The sequence below is a fragment of the Aptenodytes patagonicus genome, chromosome 1 (assembly GCF_965638725.1).
Source record: "Aptenodytes patagonicus chromosome 1, bAptPat1.pri.cur, whole genome shotgun sequence".
In the NCBI taxonomy this organism is placed as follows: Eukaryota; Metazoa; Chordata; class Aves; order Sphenisciformes; family Spheniscidae; genus Aptenodytes; species Aptenodytes patagonicus.
The window spans coordinates 13,452,835-13,479,514 of record NC_134949.1 but is presented as its reverse complement, the minus strand read 5'-3'; the positions used below and the strand labels follow the sequence as shown (position 1 = coordinate 13,479,514).

The 26,680-nt window shown below is 39.1% G+C and overlaps 2 protein-coding genes across 3 annotated transcripts in view; one reads left to right on the top strand and one right to left on the bottom strand.

The window, feature by feature from the left end:
* Positions 1-7,077, top strand: part of FBXL13 (F-box and leucine rich repeat protein 13) — a 100,243-nt gene extending 93,166 nt beyond the window's left edge. Inside the window, exon 21 of the mRNA XM_076328132.1 lies at positions 6,793-7,077. Coding sequence (XP_076184247.1) covers positions 6,793-7,006 — 214 coding nt within the window. The 3' untranslated portion in view covers positions 7,007-7,077. The remainder of the gene's footprint in view (positions 1-6,792) is intronic.
* Positions 7,078-8,154: 1,077 nt separating this feature from the next.
* FAM185A (family with sequence similarity 185 member A) overlaps positions 8,155-26,680 on the bottom strand; it is a 48,584-nt gene continuing 30,058 nt past the window's right edge. For both annotated transcript variants that reach the window (XM_076328070.1, XM_076328059.1), the window contains 3 exons: positions 20,266-20,361; positions 17,861-17,995; positions 8,155-9,937 (listed from right to left, as the gene is read on the bottom strand). In XM_076328070.1, the coding sequence (XP_076184185.1) occupies positions 9,822-9,937; positions 17,861-17,995; positions 20,266-20,361 (347 nt within the window). In that variant the 3' untranslated portion in view covers positions 8,155-9,821. The remainder of the gene's footprint in view (positions 9,938-17,860; positions 17,996-20,265; positions 20,362-26,680) is intronic.

Genomic DNA, 26,680 nt, shown 5'->3' with positions numbered 1-26,680 from the left:
TCTTAATGTAATCTCAGAACTTCCATCTCAAAACCCCTCCTTCTAATTAAGAAGGATTTTGAAGGATTGGTATGCAAGAGTATGAATTGAAAAAATTATTCTAAACGAACTACACTGTTCATTCTGAAAAAAGAGATTTCAAATACGATTAATTTACTTGTAACTTTCTGATTTACAGTTTTTCTCATATTAAGCCTCAAGGGATTTTCTTTTAGCCCCGGATTACTGTTGTTGACTTGCTTTTTCTGTGACTTCATATCTCTGTTTAGAGCACTAAACAGTCTGTCATCCCTTTCAGGCTCTGGCTGCTTATACATCTTCCTGTCAAAGTGAGAAGTAGTAGGAAAAGAAATTTGGGCTGAGTTCCAATTTATGTTGGGTGAGCCATGATCAAAGAGCTGACCTGACTTCTCAGAAAACCGTTTGCATTATTGTAGCCTTTGCAGGATGACCCAGGATTATGCCTCTGTCTCAGAGTCCCATATGCTATGGGTTCTCCAAACGTCTTGATTAAACTCTTCTGACTCCGCCAAGGAATTTCCCAACCAGTTATTTTTACTGTAAAGGAAGCCCTGGAGAGTTACAGATCGTTACAAAACAAAAAGCAACCATGAGACACACATCTCCACCCAGTGTTATCTTTGCCCTTTTTGTGATTTTTAGAACTAGGCAAACTTTGCCAATTTTACTTTCTTGAGCCTGATTTTCTGGTATGCGACGGTGGATGGTTCTTTTCTTCACCAGCCTCAGTCTCTAACCCTTTGCACCGTATGTTCAATGACAGGAAACTCTTACCCTGTGCCATTTGAGTCTGGGACAAAAACTAGCAGGTGAATCGATCATGTACAACAATTCAGCACTGAAGATTTTTTGCTCGTTCCTTCCAACAGGTCTGAAGAGCCTCCCTAGACCTAGGCAGGCTGCAGAATAGCCTGACCACATCAAGATCAGAGTGGCTTTTCAATGCAGACTCTAAAATTGTCATTAGATAGAATGATATTCAGAAAATAAAGGAGTTCACAGCTAGATTCAGATATATTCCACATCCTGTATGCATCACGCTTTAGAAAAATCTTTTTTATTGTACTTCAAGGCCAATATTGCAAAGATGATAAAAACTGTTTGTTTTCTGCCAATAGCTACATCAAAAGCACAGTAAAATATGGCAGTGATGCTACACTGTTAGTCATCTTGCAGCAGATTTTCAGTAATGACATCAAAAGCAATGACAGTACTGTCACTTGTATGTCTCCATGTATTTTTATAGAACTATGTGTTTCAGTCACAACCTGTATGCTTTTAGTAATGAATAATAAGCAACAGATTGTCAGAAAAATGAACAGGGCCTCATTCTCTGTTTTCAGAGTAACTCTTACAACCTTATTTGGGCTCTTAGATTTTCATAGAAGGTAGAGGGAAAGGCTGTTTTCAGGTGTAATTTACGTTCTGCAGGTGTGAAACATACATTTCAGAGACATTTCATTCCCCGTTTAAGGGGATGGAAGAGGACATCTATGTAAAAATCAGATTAATCCGGAGAACTAAACATGTTAGTGGCTTAGGTTCTAAATAAGCAATAGAAGAAATATGTTTTTAGTTTAAAGTTGCCCTACAAGATCTATAAATCACATGTACCTCATTTTGCCAAAGGAATTCCCCGTTATTTATTATTAAACACTAACCAGCCCTAGCAGACATCTCTTAATAGACTGAGCCTTGCAATTATTGAGGCATATCTCTTGTATTGTGTCACTTTTTTTTTCCAAAGTTTTATTTTTACTGTTTCATTAGATTAAAATAGAAAACATAGGGAGCCACAAAGTCCTTCAAGTTTCAGTCCAATGCAGCTTCATAGGAAACAGTTACAAGCATATAAATTGTCCATTCTTTCCGGTATCAGGTAGCATTTGAGATTATATTTGCCAACATAGTAGCCTGGTTTCAGGTTTATTAAATGTTAGAAGAGAAAAAAGGTGTATGGACTGATATCTTGCTGCATATTTTTGTATCCAGAGGCTAATGACCTTTCAATTAATTCTGTTTCTAAATGTCATAAAGAATCATGGATAACCTACCTTTGGGAGCAAATGATACGGGTACAATTGATTTCTTCTACTAGAGGAAAAGAAAGCTAACTAACTGCTTTTTAAAATGTGGCTTCTAGGAAAAGGTTGTATCGGTTGTGATTCACTTTGGGACTAATCCTACAAGAAATAACACACTGGCATCTTTAGAGAAACAATTCTCTTCCCTGTAAAACATTCTCCTTAAACTTCAAAACACAAATACCATTTAAAGTCAGCTGTAGTGCTGAGAAAGGTGGGGCGCTCCATTAACATCTCTGGGTGCAAAATGAGAAAGGAAATCTGCCATTGCCTTGAGAAGACAGCCAGCCTTGTGCTCTCACCAAACCGCATCCCCTCTCTAACAGCTTGGTTCCACCAAAAGCTGTTCTTTGAGCGCAAAATTAAATGCTTCCTTCTTTCTTGTCTGCACTAATATGAAACCAGTTACATTTCTTTTAAACTCACGACTATTCTGTTAACAAGTGACTCATCAACAAATACTATTACAATTTTTGCCTTTTAAACGGAAATTATATTCGGTCTTAATAGCTACATTTGACATTTGGAGAACATTCTGATTTTTGTTTTGGTTTTTGTTGTTGTGGTTTTTGATGGTTGCTGTTGGTTAGAAAGGAGATTGCAAGAACTCTGTCTTCTTGAAAAAGCAGAATTTCTTAGGTATTATCCAAATATTCAGGTCTCAAGGCAGGAAGGATCTGGGAGTCCAACACACATGTAATCGGAAATGAAGACAGCCTACAGATGATTTGGTAAAGGACTAAGAATACTCTTTTCTCTTGAAGAAGCAACAAAAATATCACAGTACTGTCTTCTCACTGACTGTAAATCGCTCTTCAGAAGTGACATGGAGGCTCCTGGAGTGCCATGTTTCAGCCATCGTGTGCACTTGAACTGGATGCCATAAAATGATACAACTACTGCAGCTGACATAGACCCCAGAATACTTCAGATTTTATGTGGTCTGATCACTGCTTGTAACCTGGAGTGTGCTTGCAGGCTGCTTTCTGCTTTTTCCATTAGCTGCCTGCCTCCACTTGTCTCTTCGGCTTAATTTCTCCTGCATTTGCACTATAAACAGTTCTCCCATGTTTAAGTTTTTATTTTCCATTACTTTTTATTCTTGATTGGTTTTTGTAGCCTCATGTCAAAAAGTCTTTTTCAAAACCTCTGCTTTAGTATTATGATGGACCCAGTCAAACATTTCTGAATTTTGGAATGGCTCAGGATTCAGACCGTGATGCAGAAATGTATTTCCTAGCTACCCCCTCTTAGTAAAAGGGATTGAAACTTTGGGTAAGGATTCAATTATATATCCCAGTGCTGCTCAAGCCATGTGTTTGGGCCAGTACTTTTGTCTGACTTACACCAAGAGGTATTTGCTTTGCCAAAGATAATTGTAATTATTTGCTGAAATGCTTTTATTCAGCAATGTGCTCATTTAAGACACTATAGAAATAAATAAGCAGGCTCTATCATAGTACAATATATCTTAAATAACTGGTCTATTTTGCCATGTGTTGATGATTAATGAATGGCTGTTTCTGGCAAACTAATCAACTGTAGCTTCAGGCATGGGACAGCATAAATTTCCAAAAAAATAGTAACAGATCCCCTTATACATGCTTCAGACAGCCACCATACATTGCATTTTCCATCAAAAACAGGAATTTGGACTTGGATGAGTTGATTTTTATTTTATAGCTTAGAGCTTAGAGCTCATATAAATTGTGCACACATTCCTCAATGGCACAGGCCTCCCTAATATAAAAACAGATACAGCCTTGTGTTCATGTGGTTCATACAGTGTGTCAGTGTTAGATTTAAAAAAAAAAAAAAGTATCCCGCAGTCTTTGAAAAGGAGCCCTCCTTGCTTCACTAATTTTGTCCCTTTTCCACCCCTCCCCGCTTCCCCTTTCCTGCTGTGGTGGTGCAAGCATTACAGCTGTGCGTCTGCCTCTTTTGCAACCGTCTTCAGCATTTTCACTTTGGGGGGAAAAAAATACTGTAGTGGCATTATTGGCAGATAACAGACCACTTTAATTTGGATTTTTTTCTAGTATTGTCTAGATGCCATATATTATATTGCTACAGAGCTTAGGGAATTGGCCAGCAGGGAGAAAGGCTACCCTGCTGTGGCTGTGACACACCAGATCAGGTTGAATCTCCTGAAGAGGATGGGAGATGTAGAGAGCTGGCTCTTCCCCAACGAGCGCATGAGTACGCTCAGCCAGCTTTCTGGAGTGCAAGAGCCAGCGATGGGGGGAGGCCGGGGGAGGCGGGTGCTCTGCGCAGCCAGGAGCGGGCTGACAGCCAAGTCGCAGAAGTGATGGAAAGAAAGAGACGTTCAAAAGACTGAAAGTGTCGGGTTGAGTTTCTTCAGCTCGAGAAGGCAATGAAAGTTGCTGGACTGATAGCGCCTGGAAAGGAGGGAGAGGAGAGAGTTGCTCTTCAACTTCTTTTTAGGGTGTCTCACTCAGCAGGCCTGATTTTCTCCTATTTCTGGGTCATTTTGCTCTAGTTCGTTGTTTTTGTGTTCTAATGCTGCAAAGGGGCAGTGGCCACAAAATGCCGAGGGAGATCAGAGGGGTCATGGGTGGTTTTGGACATCATAAGCAATTCTCTTCTGGTTCAGCTACCACAGAAGCTGCAAAAAACAGCCTTGGGGCGAGCTCAGGGCCAGTGCAGGTAACAGTAAGGCTCTGTAACACCGCCCATTCTGTATTCAATTCCGTTTTGGAAACAATACACTTAAAAAAGAGGTGTGTGACAGAAGACAACTACAAGTGAAGAGGTTAGCCAAAAAGAGAGCAGAAGGTGTACCAGGAAAGGGTACAAATACTTGGAGATGCCACAAAGACTGTTCAAAGAAAAAAATAGAGATAGGGGCCTGCACAGTTACTATAGCCTTCCTATATAGCTATGAAAAACCACTCTGAACCCTCTGTGATATCTTTTGATTTAACCGGTTTATTTATCTTTTTTGGTGTTGTTTTCTTCAAAACACAATGCTACAATGGCATCGCCTACTCAGTCCCAAAGATCTGTGTTTTAGGCTCCCAGTCAAGACAGACACTGACACACTAGAGCAAGTGCAGATGAGGGCCACCAAGACCATTAAAGGGCTGGGGCACGTGATGTGTAAAGAAGGGCTGAAAGAATTGCTTTGCTCAGTCACAAGATGAGAAGGCTCAGGCTGGGGGACACCTCATTGTTGTCTATAACTCTGATCAGAGAATACAGGAGAGAAGACATGGCCAGACTTTTCTCAAAGGTGTACTGATAGGACAAGTGGCATATGTAAAGTTCTAATTACATACAAGGAAACTATTTTTTAATCAGGAGGCTGGTCAAACACTTGAACAGGATCCCAGAGAGGCTGTGCAATCTTCATGCCTCGAGATATTCAGAAGTCAGCTGGCAAAGCCGTGACCCACCTGGTCAAGTTGGATCCATTTAGAGCAAGACCAGGATTAAACAATCTCCAGAGGCCCTTTCCAACCTAATTTATTCTGTGACTCTATGGCCAAAACCAATTATCTTCTTTTTTGATTTCCACAATACCTCTTATAATATTGAGAGCTTCAGTTAAAACAAGAAACTTTTGCTCATTAAACAGCTTCAGTGTTCTTTGTAGAAACAGCCTCTGCAAATTTTTTTTTTTTAAGAATCATAGAACAGTTTGGGTTGGAAGGGACCTCTAAAGGTCATCTAGTCCAACCCCCCCGCAATGAGCAGGGACATCCTCAACTAGATCAGGTTGCTCAGAGCCCCGTCCAACCTGACCTTGAATGTTTCCAGGGATGGGGCATCCACCACCTCTCTGGGCAACCTGTGCCAGTGTTTCACCACCCTCAGCGTAAAAAATTTCTTCCTTAGATCTAGCCTAAATCGACCCGCCCTTAGCTTAAAGCCATTTCCCCTTGTCCTGTCGCAACAGGCCCTGCTAAAAAGTCTGCTGCCATCTTTTTTATCAGCCCCCTTTAAGTACTGATAGGCTGCAAGAAGGTCTCCCCGGAGCCTTCTCTTCTCCAGGCTGAACAACCCCAACTCTCTCAGCCTTTCCTCACAGGAGAGGTGTTCCATCCCCCTGATCATTTTCATGGCCCTCTTCTGGACCCGCTCCAACAGGTCCGTGTCTTTCTTATGCTGAGGGCTCCAGAGCTGGACGCAGTACTCCGGGTGGGGTCTCACCAGAGCAGAGTAGAGGGGCAGAATCACCTCCCTCGACCTGCTGGCCACGCTTCTTTTGATGCAGCCCAGGATACGATTGGCCTTCTGGGCTGCGAGCGCACGTTGCCAGCTCATGTCCAGCTTTTCATCCATCGGTACCCCCAAGTCCTTCTCGGCAGGGCTGCTCTCAATCCCTTCATCCCCCAGCCTGTACTGATAGCGGGGGTTGCCCCGACCCCGGTGCAGGACCTTGCACTTGGCCTTGTGAAACCTCATGAGGTTCACACAGGCCCACTTTCTCAAGCTTGTCCAGGTCCCTCTGGATGGCATCCCGTCTCTCTGGATGGCATCCTGTCCCTCTGGCATGTCGACTGCACCACTCAGCTTGGTGTCATCTGCAAACTTGCTGAGGGTGCACTCGATCCCACTGTCTGTGTCATTGATGAAGATATTCAACAGTACCGGTCCCAATACGGACCCCTGTGGGATGCCACTTCACTTTGGTCTTTTTTTTTTTTTTAAACTCTTGTTGCAGACAAGCTGTCTTGAAATACACAGCCAAATTGGAGAAACATGAACATAATGATGCTGACCCTCCTTCCTGGCTTGGATATGACTGGGATGGTAACATACTCTCACCTTCACCAAAAAACACACGTCAGAGCCTGAATAAACAAATTCTTCAAAATGAAAGACGAAGTAATTGCACAACATCCTCTACAGTTCAGGGGTTTTTCACTAGAGCATGAAAAGAACACTATTATTTTTCTTAAAACTAATCATACTTTAATAAAAGGCCATTTGTTGAATTAGAAAGGAAGCATTGCAAATTGTTCTCGCAGGAGCGTGTATGCCTTCAGGCAAGACAGCCGCACTGAAACAACATTGCTAACTTTCAGATGTTGATTCAAGCTGTCTTCATCTTTCAATAATGAGAAGCTTTTGCAGTCCCATGCAGAGTAAGCAATAAATAAATCTGCGTGTGTTTGGGGTTCTTGTTTGCCATGAAGGTCCTCTCCAGGACATAAACACTCTGACTTTCCACAGAACTTCACACTTGACATGGCTGGTATTCATCAAGTGCAGTGTTCTTGAGCAATGAAGAACAGTGAGTAAGTAGTGACTACCGATTCCTTAATACGCAATTATACATGCACATTTAAGCACAGTTCTCTACTTCTCAACAGTCACTTGTGCACCTAGAGCCCTAATTCTCATAAAAGCCTCTCAGGCTGAGTTCAGCTCTAAGCGAGCTGATGTTTACATTTGCAGATCTGAACTGCGGGGTAGCTGGCAGAGTCAGGAGAATCAAATGAAAAGGAGCACAGATGAGAAAAATGTTAAAGGATAAATTTTCTCCAGTTACAAGAACATGACTTCTCATCAAATGGACAAAAAAAAAAAAAGAGCACGCATGGGATTTTCCATTCAAATACTAATTACTGATAACCCACTAATCTTTCCTCGTCCAGAGAAAAATATGAAGTTTCACCTCATTATACCAGAGCAAGACATTACTCAAATGCCTTTGGGGAAATTCCCAAGATTTGTCTGTCTTCAGCTCATTCTTTGACCTTTATGTTAAAGTTCTAGCTGGTCTCAACATTTATTAGCTTGGAAAGAATATAATCAGAGTAGCTTTAGTGGTAGCACAATTTTTCTGATGGCTTATTTAAACTTCTTTAAGCAAATAACTACTGATCCTAATGTTTAATTCCAGCTGGGTTTAGAATATGAATGCCTTAGCTTGCTTACTTTTGAACATGGAAGAAATAACGTGTTTTCTTACTATGCTCTCCCTTAAATTGCTGATGCAGCAGTTCCAAAATGGACGACATTAATCACAGAGGCTGACAGGCTTTGTAGTCGGCGTGAATAATGGAACCATTAAATGGACTCAGTTTTGTGAAATATCTGCTACACTGTTTTTATTTTCAATGCGGTGTGAATTTAGAGGTACTTCTTTCACTTTGTCTGCAGCAGTGCCCAGAAATCACTAATTTCAAAAATTTTTCAGGAAATCTAAAACCATTACACATTTATTAATTTTGTATCTTTTAAAAGTAGTATAATAATTACTAGTTACTAGTAATATCATATTGCTTTTAGTAATAATATTAGTAATGTTTTATATATTAGTGTTTATATTAAAAATACATGTAATTTGCCATACACATCAATGCCCACCTCATCCAAACAAACAGTACACACAACAGCAAACAGAATGTGGAGTTTTTAACCACCCTCAATTATAGTAAAAATGCTGCCCTTGGCTATTGAAGTCCATTAGCCAGGGGCAATTATACCTCTTGGGGAACCCTGTGGGAAAGAAGTTCGCTTCATAACGTACCATTATGATCTATAAAGTACATACACACAACTTAAAACCTGAGCTGACACTCTGAGCTCTTCTTTGCTACTCTCCATTCACTCAGTTGGCAGGAATTCTTACATTTCAGTTTTAAAACACAAATTTCCATCCTTCTTTTGTAAGGGGATATATATATATATATTTATAAGGAAAGGCTTTTAAAAGCTCCATTTACTTCACTGTGTGTTTGTATTATGGTAACACAAAATCCTCCACAAAAATCATGTATGCCCTTGTGCAGGGCTTACACATTTCCCTCATCTCCCTCCTCTGCCTTTCTGCCTCAAAGAGCTTACAGTCCTGTCATGCAAGGCTGACGGTAAGTCACTGGAAATGTAGCAAATAAACAGATTAGAGTTCTCATTTATTAGGCCAATACTTCCATTTTTTGGTAGCTTTTACTTTAGGGGAATGTTCATGTGGACTCTTATCTGAAGTCCAGTTGGTTGAGTGTTCCTCCTTGAAATCAGCCAGACCCAGTGCACTTTTGAGTATTTATTTTAAAAGCTTTTCTTTGCAGACGAACAGTGGTAGGCATTGCTAGAGTTCTTATTTCTATCCACAAATAAGTGGTTCAGGATGACGCAGAGCAAGTTCTGTCATTTCATGTAAGTAGTTTTACACATACAGTACCCATTGACAAGGCAGAAACTGCTTAGGGGTCAAACGCGAAACGAGAAGACCAAATAAGAACTACAGTTCTGAAAGTGGTTTTATCCTATCCATAATACAAATAATTCGGTTGAAGAAAATTCTCTGCATTTTGCATAAACCAGTAGAATTCCCACAGTGCTGAGACATTTAATTTAAAAATATAAAATAGCTTGCAGAGCATATCATCTTGGAAGTAAATTTTCGTATTTTCAAATACCAGATTGGCAAAATGCTTTTTATTTTTAAATGACGACTCCAAACTTTTGTTTGAAAGTTACCAGCGTTTAAACTGATGTGGTAAGTGGGTCAAGTTACACAAATTCTGAACACGTAAGATCGCGTCGTTCCTAAAAGGCACTAAAAGTAAACCAGACCTGTTAAGCACCAGCCACTGTCACGGGCAAATCTTGGGTTAAAACGCCCTAATTTTTAATATTGTTTCTCTCTTATATTAAGAATATGCAGCAACAAAGTTTCATAATTTTACAGAAATGTTCCTTTACAATTTCTTGATTTAATCTCTTTGGCCTGTTTCACCTTTAAGAACTCTTCAGCTTGGCAGACTGGATCCAGCTTTGGCTTTTAAGACACACTTTGCCATTTTCTGTGTCAGCCTTAATCCATTTGTCTGTTTCATTCCTTTGATTCATGTGACCTGGAAAAGAGATTTCTGTTTAGTTTAATTTGACACGCAGTAAACATATCTTCATACTGCCTTTTTTTTCAAGCTCCCTCAAAATACTTAAGACTTCTATTTGGTAGAATTTATATATTTTTTGACAGGGGCTTCTGACATTTCATTCTTGATACAGTTTTTTGCATTAATCTCATTTCCCATAATATGTTATTACAATAAACTTGTGGTTTTTATTATATAGTACCGTAGTTTTTATTATGGGCTAGGAAATATATCTACATTAGACATTAATCTGGCTAAGTAATTTGAAAAGTTTTCATCTTTATTGTAAACATGGAAAAGAGACATGGGTAAGACCTGATTTTCCAGATGACCAGACATGTTGCTACTATTACCGCTTGCTTATGATAATGGATTAAAAAAAAAACCCCCGAGATGTCTGTCTTCTTACGTGTTTCACATGAACTTAGTATGCATGGTTATGCTCTGAAAAGCTCACTGTGTAACAGACAAAGGAGAAAGTTTGACTTACCCTCATTTTACAATTAAGAAACTGAGGCCAAGAAAGAATAAGTGACCTTCCAAATTTATACAGAAGATTTATGACCAAATTGGGAATTAAACTGGGATCTTTTAAGTCCCAAATCAGTGCTTTTATCACAAGATCAACCTTCACTTGGTTTATCTTTACAAAGTATCTTTTATTGCTTTAGCGTTCATGTGACTGAGAGAGTTCTAAGTTTAGAACTAATTTGAGCCTGGAATAGCATGAGGGATGGCAGGGAAGCTGATTCTGAAGCAACTTTGCAAACATGCTCTGCTCTGACCTGTAACACAGCTGAAGTTAAATTTTGGCCATGTCAAAAACAGTGGCGAAACTCCAACTGACATCACTGCATCGGTTTCCACAACTCAAGCCTATGTGCCAAAACTTTTCAATAGCGTTTCAGTGTTTTGGTACTAAGTGGGGTTAATTTAAGGTTATGGGCCAAGCCCACATCAATTCACCAGCAGGCTGAGGTACTGTTTAGAAGTACGGGATTTTCAGAGCAGTCCAACACTGACGGAGTTCTCTCACTGAACAAAGAGGTATTTTAGTGTCCTTTGTTATCAGACTACAACATGCCTTCAAGGATCTCCATGTGGATGTCCTAGTACAATCTCTGCACTCCTGATTGCTCCAGGCAGCAGCAGCCTCAATATCATTCCTACTGTAAGGCAGACTCCACAGTTCTGCTCCTCATCTACTTATGGACTTAAATCTATGATGATCATCACGAAGTTGGACAAACGTGTCGTACGTGAAATCTATTAAAATCTGAAACTTCAATTCCTCAGAAAGCTTTCCTGAATCATCGATTTGCAACAATATTGTATCAGAGAATACAGAACAGAAATGAAAACAAAAATCTATCTTTTAAGTAGAGATAGCCCTTAAAACATTAGATCAGTCTGAATTTTAAACAGGAAATAGCCTCCCGGTGTCAAAAAAATGAACCAACAAAGAAGTGTAAAGCAAAATTTCAGTTGATCCCATAACAGAGTTGTAAAGCACTGAAAATACAGCTTTTTTCCCTAAGGAGAGAGGACACAATAAATGTAGGGCAGAGATAAATTTCCAGAAAGTGCATATTGGAGTGCTTGGTCCCAGTTCCTGTCTCTCATGTTTTTGTCACTATGGCTTGTACTTCTGTACAAGGAACACTGAAGCACAGAATCAGCCCTGTAAATGCACAGTTTCATGCACTGCTTACACCCTGCTACACATTTGCTAAAAAGTTAAAGAAGAGTTTTGAAGAAACACAGAAACAAATTAACGAGCTGTTTTAAAGCTCAGTTGTTGTCGCAGCTCTGTTTCTCATTTTGCATTTGCTATGTGAACTCAGAAAAATGTTTTGTTCCTTATGCTTCTTTTGGAGATCTGCCTGTGAAGGGAATGCAGAAAATATCAAACTGCCCGCAGGAAAGTGAGTGTCAAGTTCCACTCCCTAGGGATGAAGATCTTCAAACTATTTTAAGGTTATTAAGCCAGTAGCAGGTTCAAATCAAGCTTAAGATATTTAAATAGCTTTGTGTATGAGGCACTAATCAAGCAACAAGGTTGAGTTGGAGACCTTCTGATGACAGTTTGGTCTTAACTGTACTCACTGCCTGTACTCTGAATACTGTGGGAACACAAGTGGATTTTGAGGGTGACTTTGCTAGTGTGATTAAATCACAAAAGCCAACAGCCTGCTGGATTGAGAATAAGGAAAGGAGGAGGGGCGGAATTAATTTTCATTTCAAAACCCACCAGTCAAGACAACAGCACGAGCTCAGAAGACAGAGGCGCCAGTATGCTGCATGGCCACTTTTTCAATTTAACGCACAGGAAAAAGCTTTTTTCCCCCATGTGTGTCTAAAGGCAGAGAACACCTTTGCAGAACATTTGCAGTGAAGTACTGACTGTAACTTCTCCAGCCTCCAGGAAGGCGAGCGAATAGAGAGCTCTGTTCTACCACAAAACGCACGAAGATGAGCATATTTTAAGTGTTTTTCACTGGTATTGTTAGAACTGTGGTATATCTCAAAAAGGCTGTGAACAGCTTGAGTTAAATGCAAGCTGAAACCAATAAAAATCTGTAGGATAGCATCTCATCTAATGTGTTTTATAAAAGTTGGATGAACTTTCTACTTGACTTGAAGGAATGTAATCTTTTCCAGATACAACCTGGGTCTTTGTGTTTTGTTTTGTTTTTTTTTAAGATAGGATCAAGGCTTCACAGAGGGACAGTGTTTAGAGGGGCACTGTAAAACAAAGCTCTTCCCACTCAATTCTAGTGGCAAAGTCAATAAAAATTGCTTCTAGGAAAGAAGGAAAGTTTTGAAGAAGTGCCCTGAGAACAGAGAAAACAGGGAGGGACACGGCAGCGGATAGGGTTACTCCTGGGATCAGAACCGTAACTCTGAATGCAACAGACCCAAGTCAGCTGCACAGTGGGAGAAGGAGTGCTACGATCAGACAGCTGTTAAGTTTCAGAAGAAACTGAGGTTTCAGCAGACTGCCATAATACAAGCTCTTTCAGTTATTTCCCTTTTAAAGGCAAGTTGCTTGCCTCACATTATTCACTGCCCCTTCAGCTATGTTTGTATTTAACCCTGGAACTCCATGCAGCTAAAAACACAGAAATTACCTTAAAGTAAACAATATAGAATTTCTGATAACAAAAGCAGTTAAAGCAGTTAAACCAGAAGACATGGCTCTGAGAGGCACGCTGTTCAGATGTGGCTCAGCAAAGCTCTAGTGCTGTAGATGGGGTGGGATTAGTACCAAAGGCTAAAAATCCTGTTAGCTGCTACAACTGTTGTTCACGCTGGATGAAATAGCGAGCAAGAATGTCTCGACTTGGGAGAAGACAATCTTTCCCAAAGAGTATGTTCTTTGTAAGAGGACGGAAAAATATGAAGAGGTTGGTTTGCCAACTTGAGAAAGTAAGAACAGGGAGACACAATAACCTACAAAGACAAACATCCACGGCCTCTGAGAAGCACCTGTGACACTGTGGGACTTTTACCAAGGAAACTCACGCAAGTGCTGAAAACCAGATGGAGTAAGTGACTGCCAAAGTTAAAAGCTCACTCGGCACCAAGCAGATGGATGGCATCAGGTCAAAGGTTGCCGCTGGATATGAACTTGGCACTAAATTGGGGCCACGGATGGAGAAAGATCTGGAATCAGATGAGTCCCTGGCACCACTCAGAGATGGAAGATATACATGTTTTAAAAAAAAAAAAAAGGGGGGGGGGGGGGGGGGGAGGGTATATTCCAGACAATTAGATTTGGAAAATGAGACCATCAGCTACAAGGATCCAAAGAAAGCTTCTGAATGATTGCAAGACTTTTTCCAGCAAGCTTACAGTTGTCAACACACAAGCTGGCAATGGAAGCAGGCAGAAGCGTGCCCACTGGCTGCATTCATTTAGTCCCCAAATTTATCCATCCACGTGCCTCATAACCTTCCTTTGGGGTGGGTGGGAGCAGATGGTCACATCAACTTAGGACAGAAGAGAACAGGGCTGAAAGCAACCTCCCGAGGGTGCACTGTGTTTAACCTGACATGCATGCCTAGCCTGTCCTTCACAATCTGCAGTACTGACAGTCCTATGGCCTCACCAGACAAGTGCTTACTACCAGAAAGTTTATCTTACTGTTTAGCTAAGTTTTCTTTACCGTAAGGTCAAATCATAATTTCTAGTCCTATCACCAGTGGACAGAGAACAATTTATTTTTTTAATCTCTGCAGCAATTTCTTAAGTACTGGAAAAGAGCATCTTCTCTCAGTCTTCTTTAGACAAAAACTTTTTTTTTTTCAGTCTTCCCTCATTGCAAGGGGATTTTTTAGGCCTCTGATATCATGTGTTCTCCTTTGCAGTCTCTACAGTTGTCCTCATCCTTTTTGAAGTACGCTACTCAAAACTGGACACCTTCCAGCAAAGTATTACTAATGCCATGTAAAGCCAAGGGATTATTTTGATTTTTACAGAACAGTCATATTAATACACTGTTTATTTTTTGCAACTGTGTAACATTATTGTTTCCTGATGTTTTTATTGAAATATTCCTCCTCTTGGGACCACACAGGTAATTATTCCTACCTTCATACTTTGAACTTAAAAGGACTTATTAGAAAAATAGCCTAAAAAGCATATAAATCAAGATTATTTGAATTTTAACCCTGCCCTTCAACATGTTTGTAACCCCTTTGGCATGACAGTCTCCTAAGCTCCTTTTCCGCTTGAAAATTTGACATTTTTTAGCCTGCTACCCTTCCTCGTACCATATATAGTTCCAGATATAGTTAATGATTTCTACAGGCTTCTTAAATCAGCTGATTTAAGAATACAGGCAGACCTGGAGACACAGGGAAGGCACAGACATCAAGCAGCAAGGGCTAAGCAGAATCCTCTCTTCCTACCCTCTTTGCCAGGGAAAGGAAGAGAATGCCTTGACATGATCGCCATTAGAAATTACTAGAATTACTCAAGCACTCTCAAACTAGACAGCCAAACAAATGCTTTCACAGATGGAAGCTGGACCAGCACTTAGCACGAAAAAAATCTGTTTTTATAATAGATTTCATTATACCATACATACTACTTCTAAGAGTGCTTACTGATGTCAATGGAAACAGATGCCTTATCATTGCAAATTACCCTGAAGAGTAAGCTCCCTGGCACTGCTCTCTAGTTCCTTCCCTTTCTCAGCAAGTGTCCCAATTTTGCAGGAAAGTCCCTTCCTTTTCTAAAAGAGCAAAACACCTTTTCACACTCTCATCACTCTGCCTCTAGAGCACTCACTCCAGGCTTTCATCTTCTTGCTTTGACTAAATCCCGCTCTGTTCCTTGGCTGTCTTGCAAAACCCTGGCTGTGACTGCTTGTGGGATTACAGTGTACTGACTTCCCCACTCAGCGTGGGAATGGGAGCCATGAAGCAAGGTGATGATGTACATCATAGCCGCTATGTATATAGCAGTAGGGAAGGCTATCCTAGAGCAGGTGATAGACTGGTGCATGTTTACCCAAGTCACAGAACTCTACACCCTGTCTTCCCACTGGAAAGCCTCCTCTCCAACATCTCTCCCAATATTCCCAGAGGCAAGTAAAGCTTCCTGAAAGCAGCCAGATCCTGGGTTACCCATATGAGAACTGGCCAGTTTCTGAAAAATCATCTATTTTTAAACTAACCTTTGAGCTCAGAAACATAAAAATCTAAACTGCCATGCTTTTGTAATACAGAGGTATTTTTCCACTTGGCAAAACCCCTCTTTTCTCTCCATTTTACGTTTCTTTAGTTGCAGCAGGACAGCTATAGACTCTGTACCTAAAACTTTAACAGTGGATAATGTTTTCATAATATAGAAACAGTATTAAATGATTTTTAATTATTTCAGAATCTACTTGTACAAGAAAATTCTCAAATATCAACCTTAAGAAGAAGATATTGTTCAGGATGAAGGGACAAGTGCTCAGCCTGCAGAAAGTATACACTGTCCCCATGGGATAAGGTAAAGAGAAGGAGAAGCAGGAAGGATCTCCCTTGCCATGCCAAAGGAATGTTACTGACTTGGCAAAGAAAGAGGAGGCACCGTTTTGTTCAAAAGGGTAAGAAAAGGAGCAAAGCACAGGTTAAAACCAACTACTTCATCTCCCTTCAGGTTTGTTGCTTCTTACTGACCAGTGAAGACAAGGGAGGAGAGAGCTGCTATAAATCATTGGTTACATTATGTGAGAAAACACTCAAAGCTAAATGCTGGGTATAAAGACAGATGAAGATACATTACTTCAGGCCAGCACTAGTTTAGCTGAATTGGATCCTGCAGAAAATCCATTCCAGGGTATATTTTTCATTCACCTGTATTATGATCAATTTAGATCAATGTTTAATAAGTTTTTTGTGCAATGCTGTAACCTCTTTAAACAACTGATAATCAGTGGCCAAATGTTGTTGCCTCTGCATAATTCTTGCTGATTTCCATGCCTTTGGGATATGTATATTTGAGGGTTAACTAATTAAAGCCGCTTTTGGCCTCAACTGCCAAGATGATTTCCATACAGAACGGTGGGTTGAAAAATTGCATCCGCTTCAGTGATGACTGTCCTACATAAACACTGACTGGGTCATGAAACCAGAGAAGCCATTAAACTATGTATATTTGAAACATCACTCTTATCTTTAATGTTGCCAGAATAACAAGATGATTGACTGGCCAGTGGTCCTCCTTCACTGGGAGATATGTTGTTTTATTGCTGAGGCAATTTGTTCCATAGACCTTGCTGGAATCTGGGGTCCTTCCACAGGTTTCTAGCCTGAGAACTTTTAATCATGGTTTTTAAAAATTTGTATTTAATAACCACTAGTAAATTTAAATGCTAGTTACTGTTCAAGACAGGAAGAGAGACACCTATACATTTCAAGACTACTATTTTATATAAGCAGGCCACATATTAAAATTACGTACATACACTTCTAACATTTCCTGACTTTGAGATTATCATCTTACATGGGGGAGGAAAAGAAGTTTTGTGCATATTTTCTTAGGTTTAAACCCAAAGAAAAACTCAAAGCCTCACCCAATCTGCTGTCATAGCAGGTCATACTGACATAACACATTCAAAAACAAAGCTGGAGCCTTCAGACACATTACGTTAATGTTTCCTCTTGAGCAAACTGAGTAATTGGTAACAGCAACAGCCTTAACTTCTAGATAGACACATCTGGAGAGGAGAGAAATACACACCCTGACAATGAATTGCACAACTGTCTTCTAAAGCAGGAAACAGCAAGACTTGGGATTCCCGAGTTCAATTTTAAATGCATTAGAAGAATGTTTCCAGAAATTGCAGGCACCTTTCCATGTACTCTCTATTCCTCCACGCTCCAGCTTCTTCTGCTTTCCTAGCTAGCTTCTCCTAGCTATCTCCTACCCATTTCTCAGCCTATCCTGCACTGTTTAACATTTATACTGTACATTTATAAATATGCCATATACCCCTTTTACTTCCCCCTCCCACCCAACAGAGATACACAGAGAAAACTTTTCATTATATTTTTAACAGATATTCCCTGGCAATTTATTATATGTGACTGTCTAAGCCAACAAAGCAATGGGTCAAATTCAGCCCTGAATTCCATCCCACAAATTCATTGGAGTAATCCTGAGGATGAATCTGGCTCTAAGACTTTTGTTAGAGAAGCAGTTGTTTGCATTCACAAGTCATTTACCAAACAAAATGAGAAAGTCATCTAGTAACACGGGGAGTACAATGGCACAAGCAAACATTTGAACCTGAAACAGATTAAACAAGAAGTAGCCAAGAGCAATAAACTCATAAGGAAACGTGGATGCCTTTGACTAAGGCCAGACAGACATTTATTGGAAGCCAAGATTAGTAAGCCTTACCACTTATAGTTACGTGATTGTCTTTGGAGGCACTCTGTGTTTCTTTTAACTGGATCTCTGAGCTCACATCCACTTTTCTTCCAGACAACTGTAAATAGGCTTTGAGAGAGGCAGGTACCTTGACTGTAATAGAACCTGGTATAAATTTAAATGAAAGCTAGTTAGTTTAACATTGAGATCAAAGTACGAAACAGGCAATTATTTAGCTAATTTGAATCAAATCACTGTTTGGTTATTTTAAGAGCCTTCAGACACAGTAACATCTTTTTTTGTCTCTGAAAGGATAAATGAAGATATCTTCATTTATCATAACCAGAATACTGTATGTCACGTGGAAAATGGTGTCACAGTATTTCCTTGGCAAACATGAAAATTAACATTGACATATACTGCTAGCAACGGCTCTTGGTAGAGAATCTTATTACAGGAATGATCAAGGGAAGCAAATCTAATAGATCTCACAAGTATTATGACTTTAGTTTCCTCTTCTAGTTGTACATTTACACTCCTAAGCAAGGACAGGAGATCGGATCTGATGATTAATCCAGCCACTGCGTGGCACATTATGAAAGAACTGCTCCTCTGGACCGATAAGATGCCATTTATATACTGTTAACGCTAGCAATTGTCTTTGCTTTACTGCACAGGGCCAGCTGTTCACATCCTCAAACAGATGCAGTCTCAAACATGACTAACCAGTTTAGACTATGTATCACTAAAATGTAAACTACTAGCAAAATTGTGGCTTTGGTGGCCCAAATAATTCTACCCTTGAGATTAAAAACAGAAATTCTGGCTTCTGCTTCCCCTAAATATGTGCTCCTGTGCATCAGACTGAAGGCAGATGCTGGGCTCCCAACCTGCCCATGTTAGTCATATTTGGAATTATTCAGTCACAATGTTTGGAAGCTGCGCCCTACACATTAAAACAAAAACCTACCAAAATTCAGAATACACTTTCTGTATACGTGCTCCTTAGTTTTTGCCCAATTCCAACATTCACTTTAGAAAAACATAAAAAGGTTTCTTTAAATACACCCCAAAAACTGAAGCAGAACACGGTAAGAAAACTGATGTTATAACAACTAAGTAGCAGTCAGAAAGCAACCCTAGCTATGCAATTTAAATTCAGCAGAATCACTTGCCTGTGACAGTCCTGATGAACAAATAACTGTCAGTATAATTTAGGCCTAAATTTTGCTGGATACACAAAAGCCTTAGGATAAGAAAGGGAAAAGGTCTTCATCTTTGGGTCCTCCTTGGAGAGTTGCTCAGTGATGTGACTCATAAAATCCAACACACATGCAGCTAATTTATGACAAATGGGACATTTTCTATGCTGCAGCTGTCAGCAGTTACTCTGAATTTACGGGGTAAGCGAAAACAGAACTTCATCAACTTTGCCTTTACTGAACTGTGCTGCCAGAAGAGATTGTCAGGCAATGTTTTGAAAACAACATAAATTAGCTTTTATTAAATACATTCCTCTTTGCTACTAATTCAAAGAAACGTAACTTAGTATTAAGTGATTCAAAAGGTAACTAGGAAATAATATAAAAATAAATTTCTTTGCAGCAATGGAACCAGAACAGCTTGTACAGAAGAATGGTGCACATGTGATTTCAATGCATTTCCTTCATTATTCCCCTTCTGAGTAACTGCTAGGTTTTAACAGGGCACAGGCATTGTCTCACAGACAACAAGAGAAGGGTACCAAATACCATGTTCATTTAAACTACCTGAAGTGTCTGACATGATGTTAAAGTCAACTATAGAAATGCTGTAGTGGTTTTTTTTTCAAACCTAGGACTAATGAGATGTATTCAGGGCTTTGTTATTTGCCATTCAGAAGATATGATACTGTAAAACTATGAATCCAACTTCAGGAGTGAGCTCTTTATTAAGAAGTAAAATTCTAGTGAGTAATCAGGGGGAAAAAAAAAAGGAAGAATGGTAGGGTGAGGCCCTCTCATCTTTGTTTTTCTGCCTTCCCATTTCAATAATGGGACATTTCACCAGGAAAAGACAGGAAAAAGAAATGTAAACATGTGATGGTTGTCACTCTGCACATATGTGTATCAGCACCATGGGGTAAATTGTGCTGAAGGCAAAGTAAGATTGTAATCCAAGTCAACCCTGCAGAATTCTGCTGGGTAGATTGCCAGGAAAGAAAGTAAGTACTGAAAAACAAAAAAATTCTGCAATCCATTTTAAGTGTCATTGCCCCTTAGAGAGTTTACTGTATTATAAGTATTTATACACATTTTCTAATAACGAGGTAAAAAAGAATGTAGATAACCAACAATCACAAACTCATTTTTTCCAGACGGATAAACAAAAACCACCCCTTACTCCCTTTTCTTTTACATCATAAGCTGCCACAAAAAATATTTTAGTTTGCTAACCTTTCTGGGATTTCAGATCCACTTTTCTTAATTGACTGACATAGACATCTATTGCCCCATGATGTGTAGAAGCTTTTAGACTTCCATCTGATGAATCTAAAAAAAAGAAAAAGAAAATAAAAACTTGTGTATCATTCACTCTTTTTAAATAAAAATTTGCTAGAATCTGTCTTTGTACTTTGAACTGATTTTGTCAATTCTCCTGTGTTTGAGAAGTATCTTATATTCAGTAACTGAAGATAAGACTTGTCTTAGAAAAACAGGTTTCTGAACAAAACTTCTCTCCCCAGTCCAGAATTGCAGCATACGCTGGTCCCAAGACCATAGCCCTGCCGTTGTTACTGGACTCGTAGCATCTGCAAGGCCTCAACAACACTCTCCTCTTTCTACAAGGATGAATTCATCTTCATGCGAAGATCAAGCACAAAATTTGAACACTAAGATCTATTTTAGTTTCCAAAAGAGTTCATTTGCTCAGACTCTGCACAGGGAGAACTTTACCCAGGAAAGCTACCCCATGCAAACAAGCAGTTGTGCAATGTAACATGTTGTTACACAGAAGAACTGTGTTATCAGGCTTTGTAAAGTCTGATTCACTACATCTGAGTTTTAAACAAATGCTTGAATAACTATTGCACTTAAATATACATAGGAAAACAGCATTCGTTCTTTGCCCTGGAATAGAGACACCTACATTTTCTTCTATACCTTATTAGCTAAAATTATGATAACAAAACTTTCTGAAGAAACCTTTTTACAAATAGAAAGCCTTTAAGAAGCCTTAATTGTATACTTGAGAAGTAGTCTTTAATTACTTGCAATGTATTCCAGTTTTAAATACACAAATTTCCACAATATTACTGTGAAGTCCTAAAGAGTTAACTTTTGAACTACTGATCTGACCTATAGCTAATAAAAATTGCAAAGAAATTATGAAGCAACTCTAGAGAAGCATAAAAAAAATTATGAATGTATGTGAGCAAAAGGCAGTCAGTGAAATATTTTTTTGGATACACTGCTAGAAATGAAAGTATTGGCAAGAAATCTTGAAATACTGATAGAGACTGTTTTTCTTAGTTTCCGGATGTGCACAGAAAAAGAAACATAGTCAAACTTTCAGAACTAGCTAAAATAACAGAATCAAACCTGAATGAAACTTCCTATTTTAAAAAATAAAAAGATTATGGAGAGAATGAAGTTAATTCATCATAACAAGGACGTCTAACATTAATGCCTTAAGCTTGCCATACAGTTTTAGCTCTAAATACATTCATCTGGAGCTTTTCTGATGCCTGATCTCAAGCACAGATGTGGAAGATCAGTGTATTACATACAAAAGCAAAAACATAGAAGGGGATTATTATGCCACAGCTAAAACTGATTTCTTTGGAGGGGAAAGTAATTTAAAAAAAAAAGTAGCCCATCCATATTTAGTCAGCTGAGAAACTGAGACTGTCTTTGACTACAAGAAAACAATTACGACTAGAATTGGATGGCAATGTTTTTCTCATCTCAGTAGATTGTGTTAAGGAAGTTCTGTTCCAAATCTGAAAGAAAAAAATTAACTCTTCGTTAACTGAAATTAATGAACTGGGAAAAAAAAAGTGTTGCTTGTGTAAGTCACAACGAAACATTTTATTAATAACTTTTTAAAATGCTCGTAAGTTTGAAAATGGAAGTCATTGAAACAAAAATTTTATATGAATCAACCTTTTTAATGAAAATTATTTGTAGCGATAAATGAATATTTTCATGTAAAAGCTATTTTTGCAGATACTCCAAATCAGATTAGGAACAGCCAGTCACTGAGACTCCACATAACCTTGACAGAGATTTTGTTGGCAACAAATACAGGAAATATCCAGCCTTCGACTCTTCTGCTTTAAACAAAACATGCAATAGTTCCTTTACCTGCACTACGAGAAAGAAGAGTCTCCTGTGATAGGACAGCAACCCTCTCCAGTGAGAACAACTGCTAACAGTCTGTACAAGAGCACCAGCTGACGGTACTTTACAGGGACCAATGTTTATTGAGCAAATCCTTCCTCTTCCCACTCTTCAAATGCAAAAGCAGCTCTTGTGAAATTCTTCACAGTGGAAAGATGCCTTTTGCAAATCTATTAGCCCCGCTTCAAGACTGAACGGAAAGTTCCTTTCTAGATTTTCAATTTTATACATATATATGTATATACATAAAAAAAAGAACTCCAATTTCATGAGAGAGACTGGATTCTGTTTGCAGAAGGCATAAACAGAATAAAGGATGCAGGAAGAGGGCAGTAGGCATAGGTTCACCAAGGCACAGATTTACCTTGAAAGCAAAAAAAAACCCCCAAAAACCCCCCCCCCCAAAAAAAACCCCAAAAAAACAAAAAACAACTTGAGGGAAAGCGGAACACTATTTTGGGAAGATGACTTGCCAGATTTTGACTCCCAGAGTATAGCACTGAACAGAAGTTTCTTATGGAAGAAGAAAATACAGCAGCAAAGTTTCAGAAACACTCGAGAACCTCGGCAGCATTAACCAAACACTAAAGCTGACTTTACAATACTTGTTTAGCTTTGATTTATGGAAGTAACATGAAATATATTTTACGGAAACAACTGAATATGATTTATGGAAAGAACTTTATGGATATGATATGAAATACAAATGCTTAGATACAAATAAGAATGCCAAGAGACTTGAAGTTGTCATCACTTCTGCAAAGTCTAAGCAAGCCGCTGTTTAAGTTTTATGTCTAACTCGAAACAATGAAAAGGGGGGAAAAAATGGAAAATGGATTAAAAACAGGAAAAACAAAAAATCCAAATTTAAATAAGTAAGTATTTCAACAAGAAAAATTACCCTATATTATGTAACAATCTGGTAGGACAAAATACATAACTGAAATAATAATGGAGACAATACATATTTTACAGTTAGAACAAAACTGAGGCAATTTATTTTTAAATACACACCCAGTGTAAGCTGAGATCAATGCGAATAACTGAAGGTAAAAACAAGAAAAAAGTGCACCGTTTGCATTCAGAGTTTGGTAAGGACTGACAACTCAAGGGGAAATACAAGGATGAATTGTTCTACTGGAAACAGAACAGATGGTCACTCTTGAGCAACTTCAGCTATTTAAGAATTTACTAGTACAGGAAAAAACAGGGGGAAAAAAGAAGCAGTGAAGCAAGATGTCCTTGACAAAGTTTTTGTTAAGCTTTATGAAAAAAAAGTACAGCTTGAAGAGTAAGACCTAAGTCACATAACTTGAGAAAGACCATACAACTGAAGATCACTGAAAGGCCCACAAAGGTGACAAAACCGAAACATCGTTCACAACATATAGTATCTCTTCTTCCTTCATTTTATAAAGATAAGTACTAAAGAAAGGATTAAACACAAGTGATCTTTCCCTAAATCTAAGCAAAAACATATTTACTTTTCCTAACAGCACATAACGACTGACCTTGCTCATGTTAAAATCAGTGACAAAATTGATTTCAATAGGAAAACACAAAATATTGATTACGATTTGGTTAAAGACAGGAGAAAGTATAAGATTCCAACATATCTGAAGCGTGAGGAAGATTGAATTCCTACTTAACTGGCTATCTAGTATTGTTTGTTGATAAAGACTGGTCAATTTTCTTGTTTTAGTTCATTATCCTAAAATTGTCACATGAAAAATATTATGAGAAACTGAAATGCATACATTAAATAGACTAATTGCACATACTACTAAAACAATCATTAGCAGTCCTTACCATACTCACAATCCGGACCCTGCAAAACAAATGATGTAACACAGAAAGCAAAGAAATCTCTCATGAAAACAGTTCCTTTGCTAACTAAATTGTCCAGATTATGCATTTACCTCTAAATGATCTATTTTCTACCTCAATTTTAAAGTTGTATCCATTGGTTTTAAAGGCCATAGTCTCTTTTGGATAACTTATTCTGTTCCAAAAAAAATCATTACATGCCTCAATCCTGCATCATTATACAATGTGCCAAGTACAACTTCACCTTGATAAGCCTCTGACCTACTGTACGTCAAATGGGATCTTCCCCTTTGAATATCTATCCATGCTGTCCACATCTATGCATCTTCTTCCACAGACCGTATCATACCGTGTTAACCATCTCTGCAAACCAGTTAGCTACAGGTCTCTACTATTTTAAATGTTTAAGACACTACTGGGGTAGAAGCAACTTCCTGACTAGATGCACATATGTCTTCAGAACATGATTGTCAATAATATGAAATCCCCACAAAACCTCCTGTGGAAGTTTCAATAAATTATGTAAAACTGCTCATCTGTGAGCTTCGAGTTGGAGGCCAGTAACTAGCAGTGAACTCCAGGGTCAATACTGGGTCCAGTCCTGTTTAACATCTTCATTAATGATCTGGATGATGGAGCAGAGGGTACCCTCAGCAATTTGCTGATGACACCAGACTGGGAAGAGTGGCTGATATGCCAAAAGGTCATGCTGCCATCCAGAGGGAACTGGACAGGCTGGAGAAAAGGGCTGGCAGGAACCCCATGGGCCCCACAATTTAAGAAGGATGTGAAGATCCTTGAATGTGTCCAGAGGAGGGCAACAAAGCTGGTGAAAGGGCTAGAAGGCATGTCCTGTGAGGAGTGGCTAAGAAGTTTCGGCTTGTCTAGTTGAAGAAAAGGAGGCTGAGGGGTGACCTCATTGCTCTCTACAGCCTCCGGAGGAGGGGAAGTGGAGAGGGAGGTGCTGAGCTCTTCTCCCTGGGATCCATGAATAGGACGTGTGGGAATGGTTCAAAGCTGCAACATTAGGAAGCATTTCTTTACCAAGAGGGTGGTCAAACACTGGAACAGCTTCCTAGAGAGGTGGTCGATGCCCCAAGCCTGTCAGTGTTTAAGAGGCATTTGGACAATGCCCTTAATAACATGCTTCAACTTCTGGTCAGCCCTGAAGCAGTCAGGCATTTGAACTAGACGATTGTTGTAGGTTCCTTCCAACTGAAATATTCTAGTCTATTCTAAGAGTCAAAAAAAAATATATTGCTCCAAATACAATATAAACTTAAGTATTACTGTAACAACATCCAGAATCTTCAGCACCATGATATGAGATGCTATAAAACATACATGATGTAACATCACCAAAATTGTTTATTGCTAATAGCACATGTACAGAAGTAAAAAAGTTTATTCTTTTAAGCTGCAAGGAAAACGCTATTGTTCTCAGGCAGCAGCTACTTTTTTTGTATGCTCCAATTTTTGGAAGTAGTTTCTCCAGGACATAAGCTCTGTCCAGAATGCTATATAATCTAAATTCAAAAGGACACAAAGAGAGGGAAGAGGAACATGGAAACAAAGACTGATGATAAAACCAAGTAGTAACTCAGTCGATATTAACTCATAGTGGACTTTTTTTTTTCTTTCATTTTTCATAGTCTGACACCCAAAGGATAAGAAAAAGCAGCTGCTTCCAACCTACCTAGAGAGCAGCACCCTTAGTACAGGATGGTGTGGAAGAAAGCATGGGAACAATGGGGAAAAAAATTACAGGTTTGTCATCAGTAGAACACAGAAAGAAGGGCAAGTTCTGAGATGCAAGGTTCAAAGATGAAGGACACTTAAAATGAGAACCAGAACATTAACATACTTCAAGCAGATGGCAAAGACTAGATGAATAGAACTAATTGCTATTAAGAGACAAGTGTGTGCATGGATATATTTTTAATTACTTAAGAGTTGTGCTTTATGAATTACAGTAAATGCCTTTAATGGAATTCAGAAATGAGGTTTTTAATTTTAAAATTCCCTAGATCATGTATTAAAAACTGAATCCTCAAGACAAAACTCACAGATGCGGCATTACTTCCAAATACACTAAGTTGTTTATTGTTTTATTTTTCAGTTATCCAAAACTGTCTTAAATATTATAATTGTTTTCCATAATAGATTCCCTTCTTAAAATAAAACTTTGGTGTCTTCTCTCAGTACTAGGGAATTGCCTTATGACAACACTCATCACAATGGAGGATATCTCAGACACCTCAGTTTACTTTTATGTCAGGACTATTCTCAAAAACATAAATTTGAGTAAGTTGAAATGTTCTTAATTGTTAGGTTTCAGTTGATTTAAGACAGTGAGCATCACAGCAAGTCACTGAGGCCTTCAGGCCATGTAGTGTGGGTTACTGAAGAAAGAAATTAGCAGAATAAGGGAAACTGACACTGACATTAGGCTTGCCAATGTGACGCCCATCTACAAGAAGGGCGGGAAGGAGGATCCGGGGAACTACAGGCCTGTCAGCCTGACCTCGGTGCTGGGGAAGATTATGGAGCGGTTCATCTTGAGGGCGCTCACAAGGCATGTGCGGGACAACCAGGGGATCAGGCCCAGCCAGCACGGGTTCATGAAAGGCAGGTCCTGCTT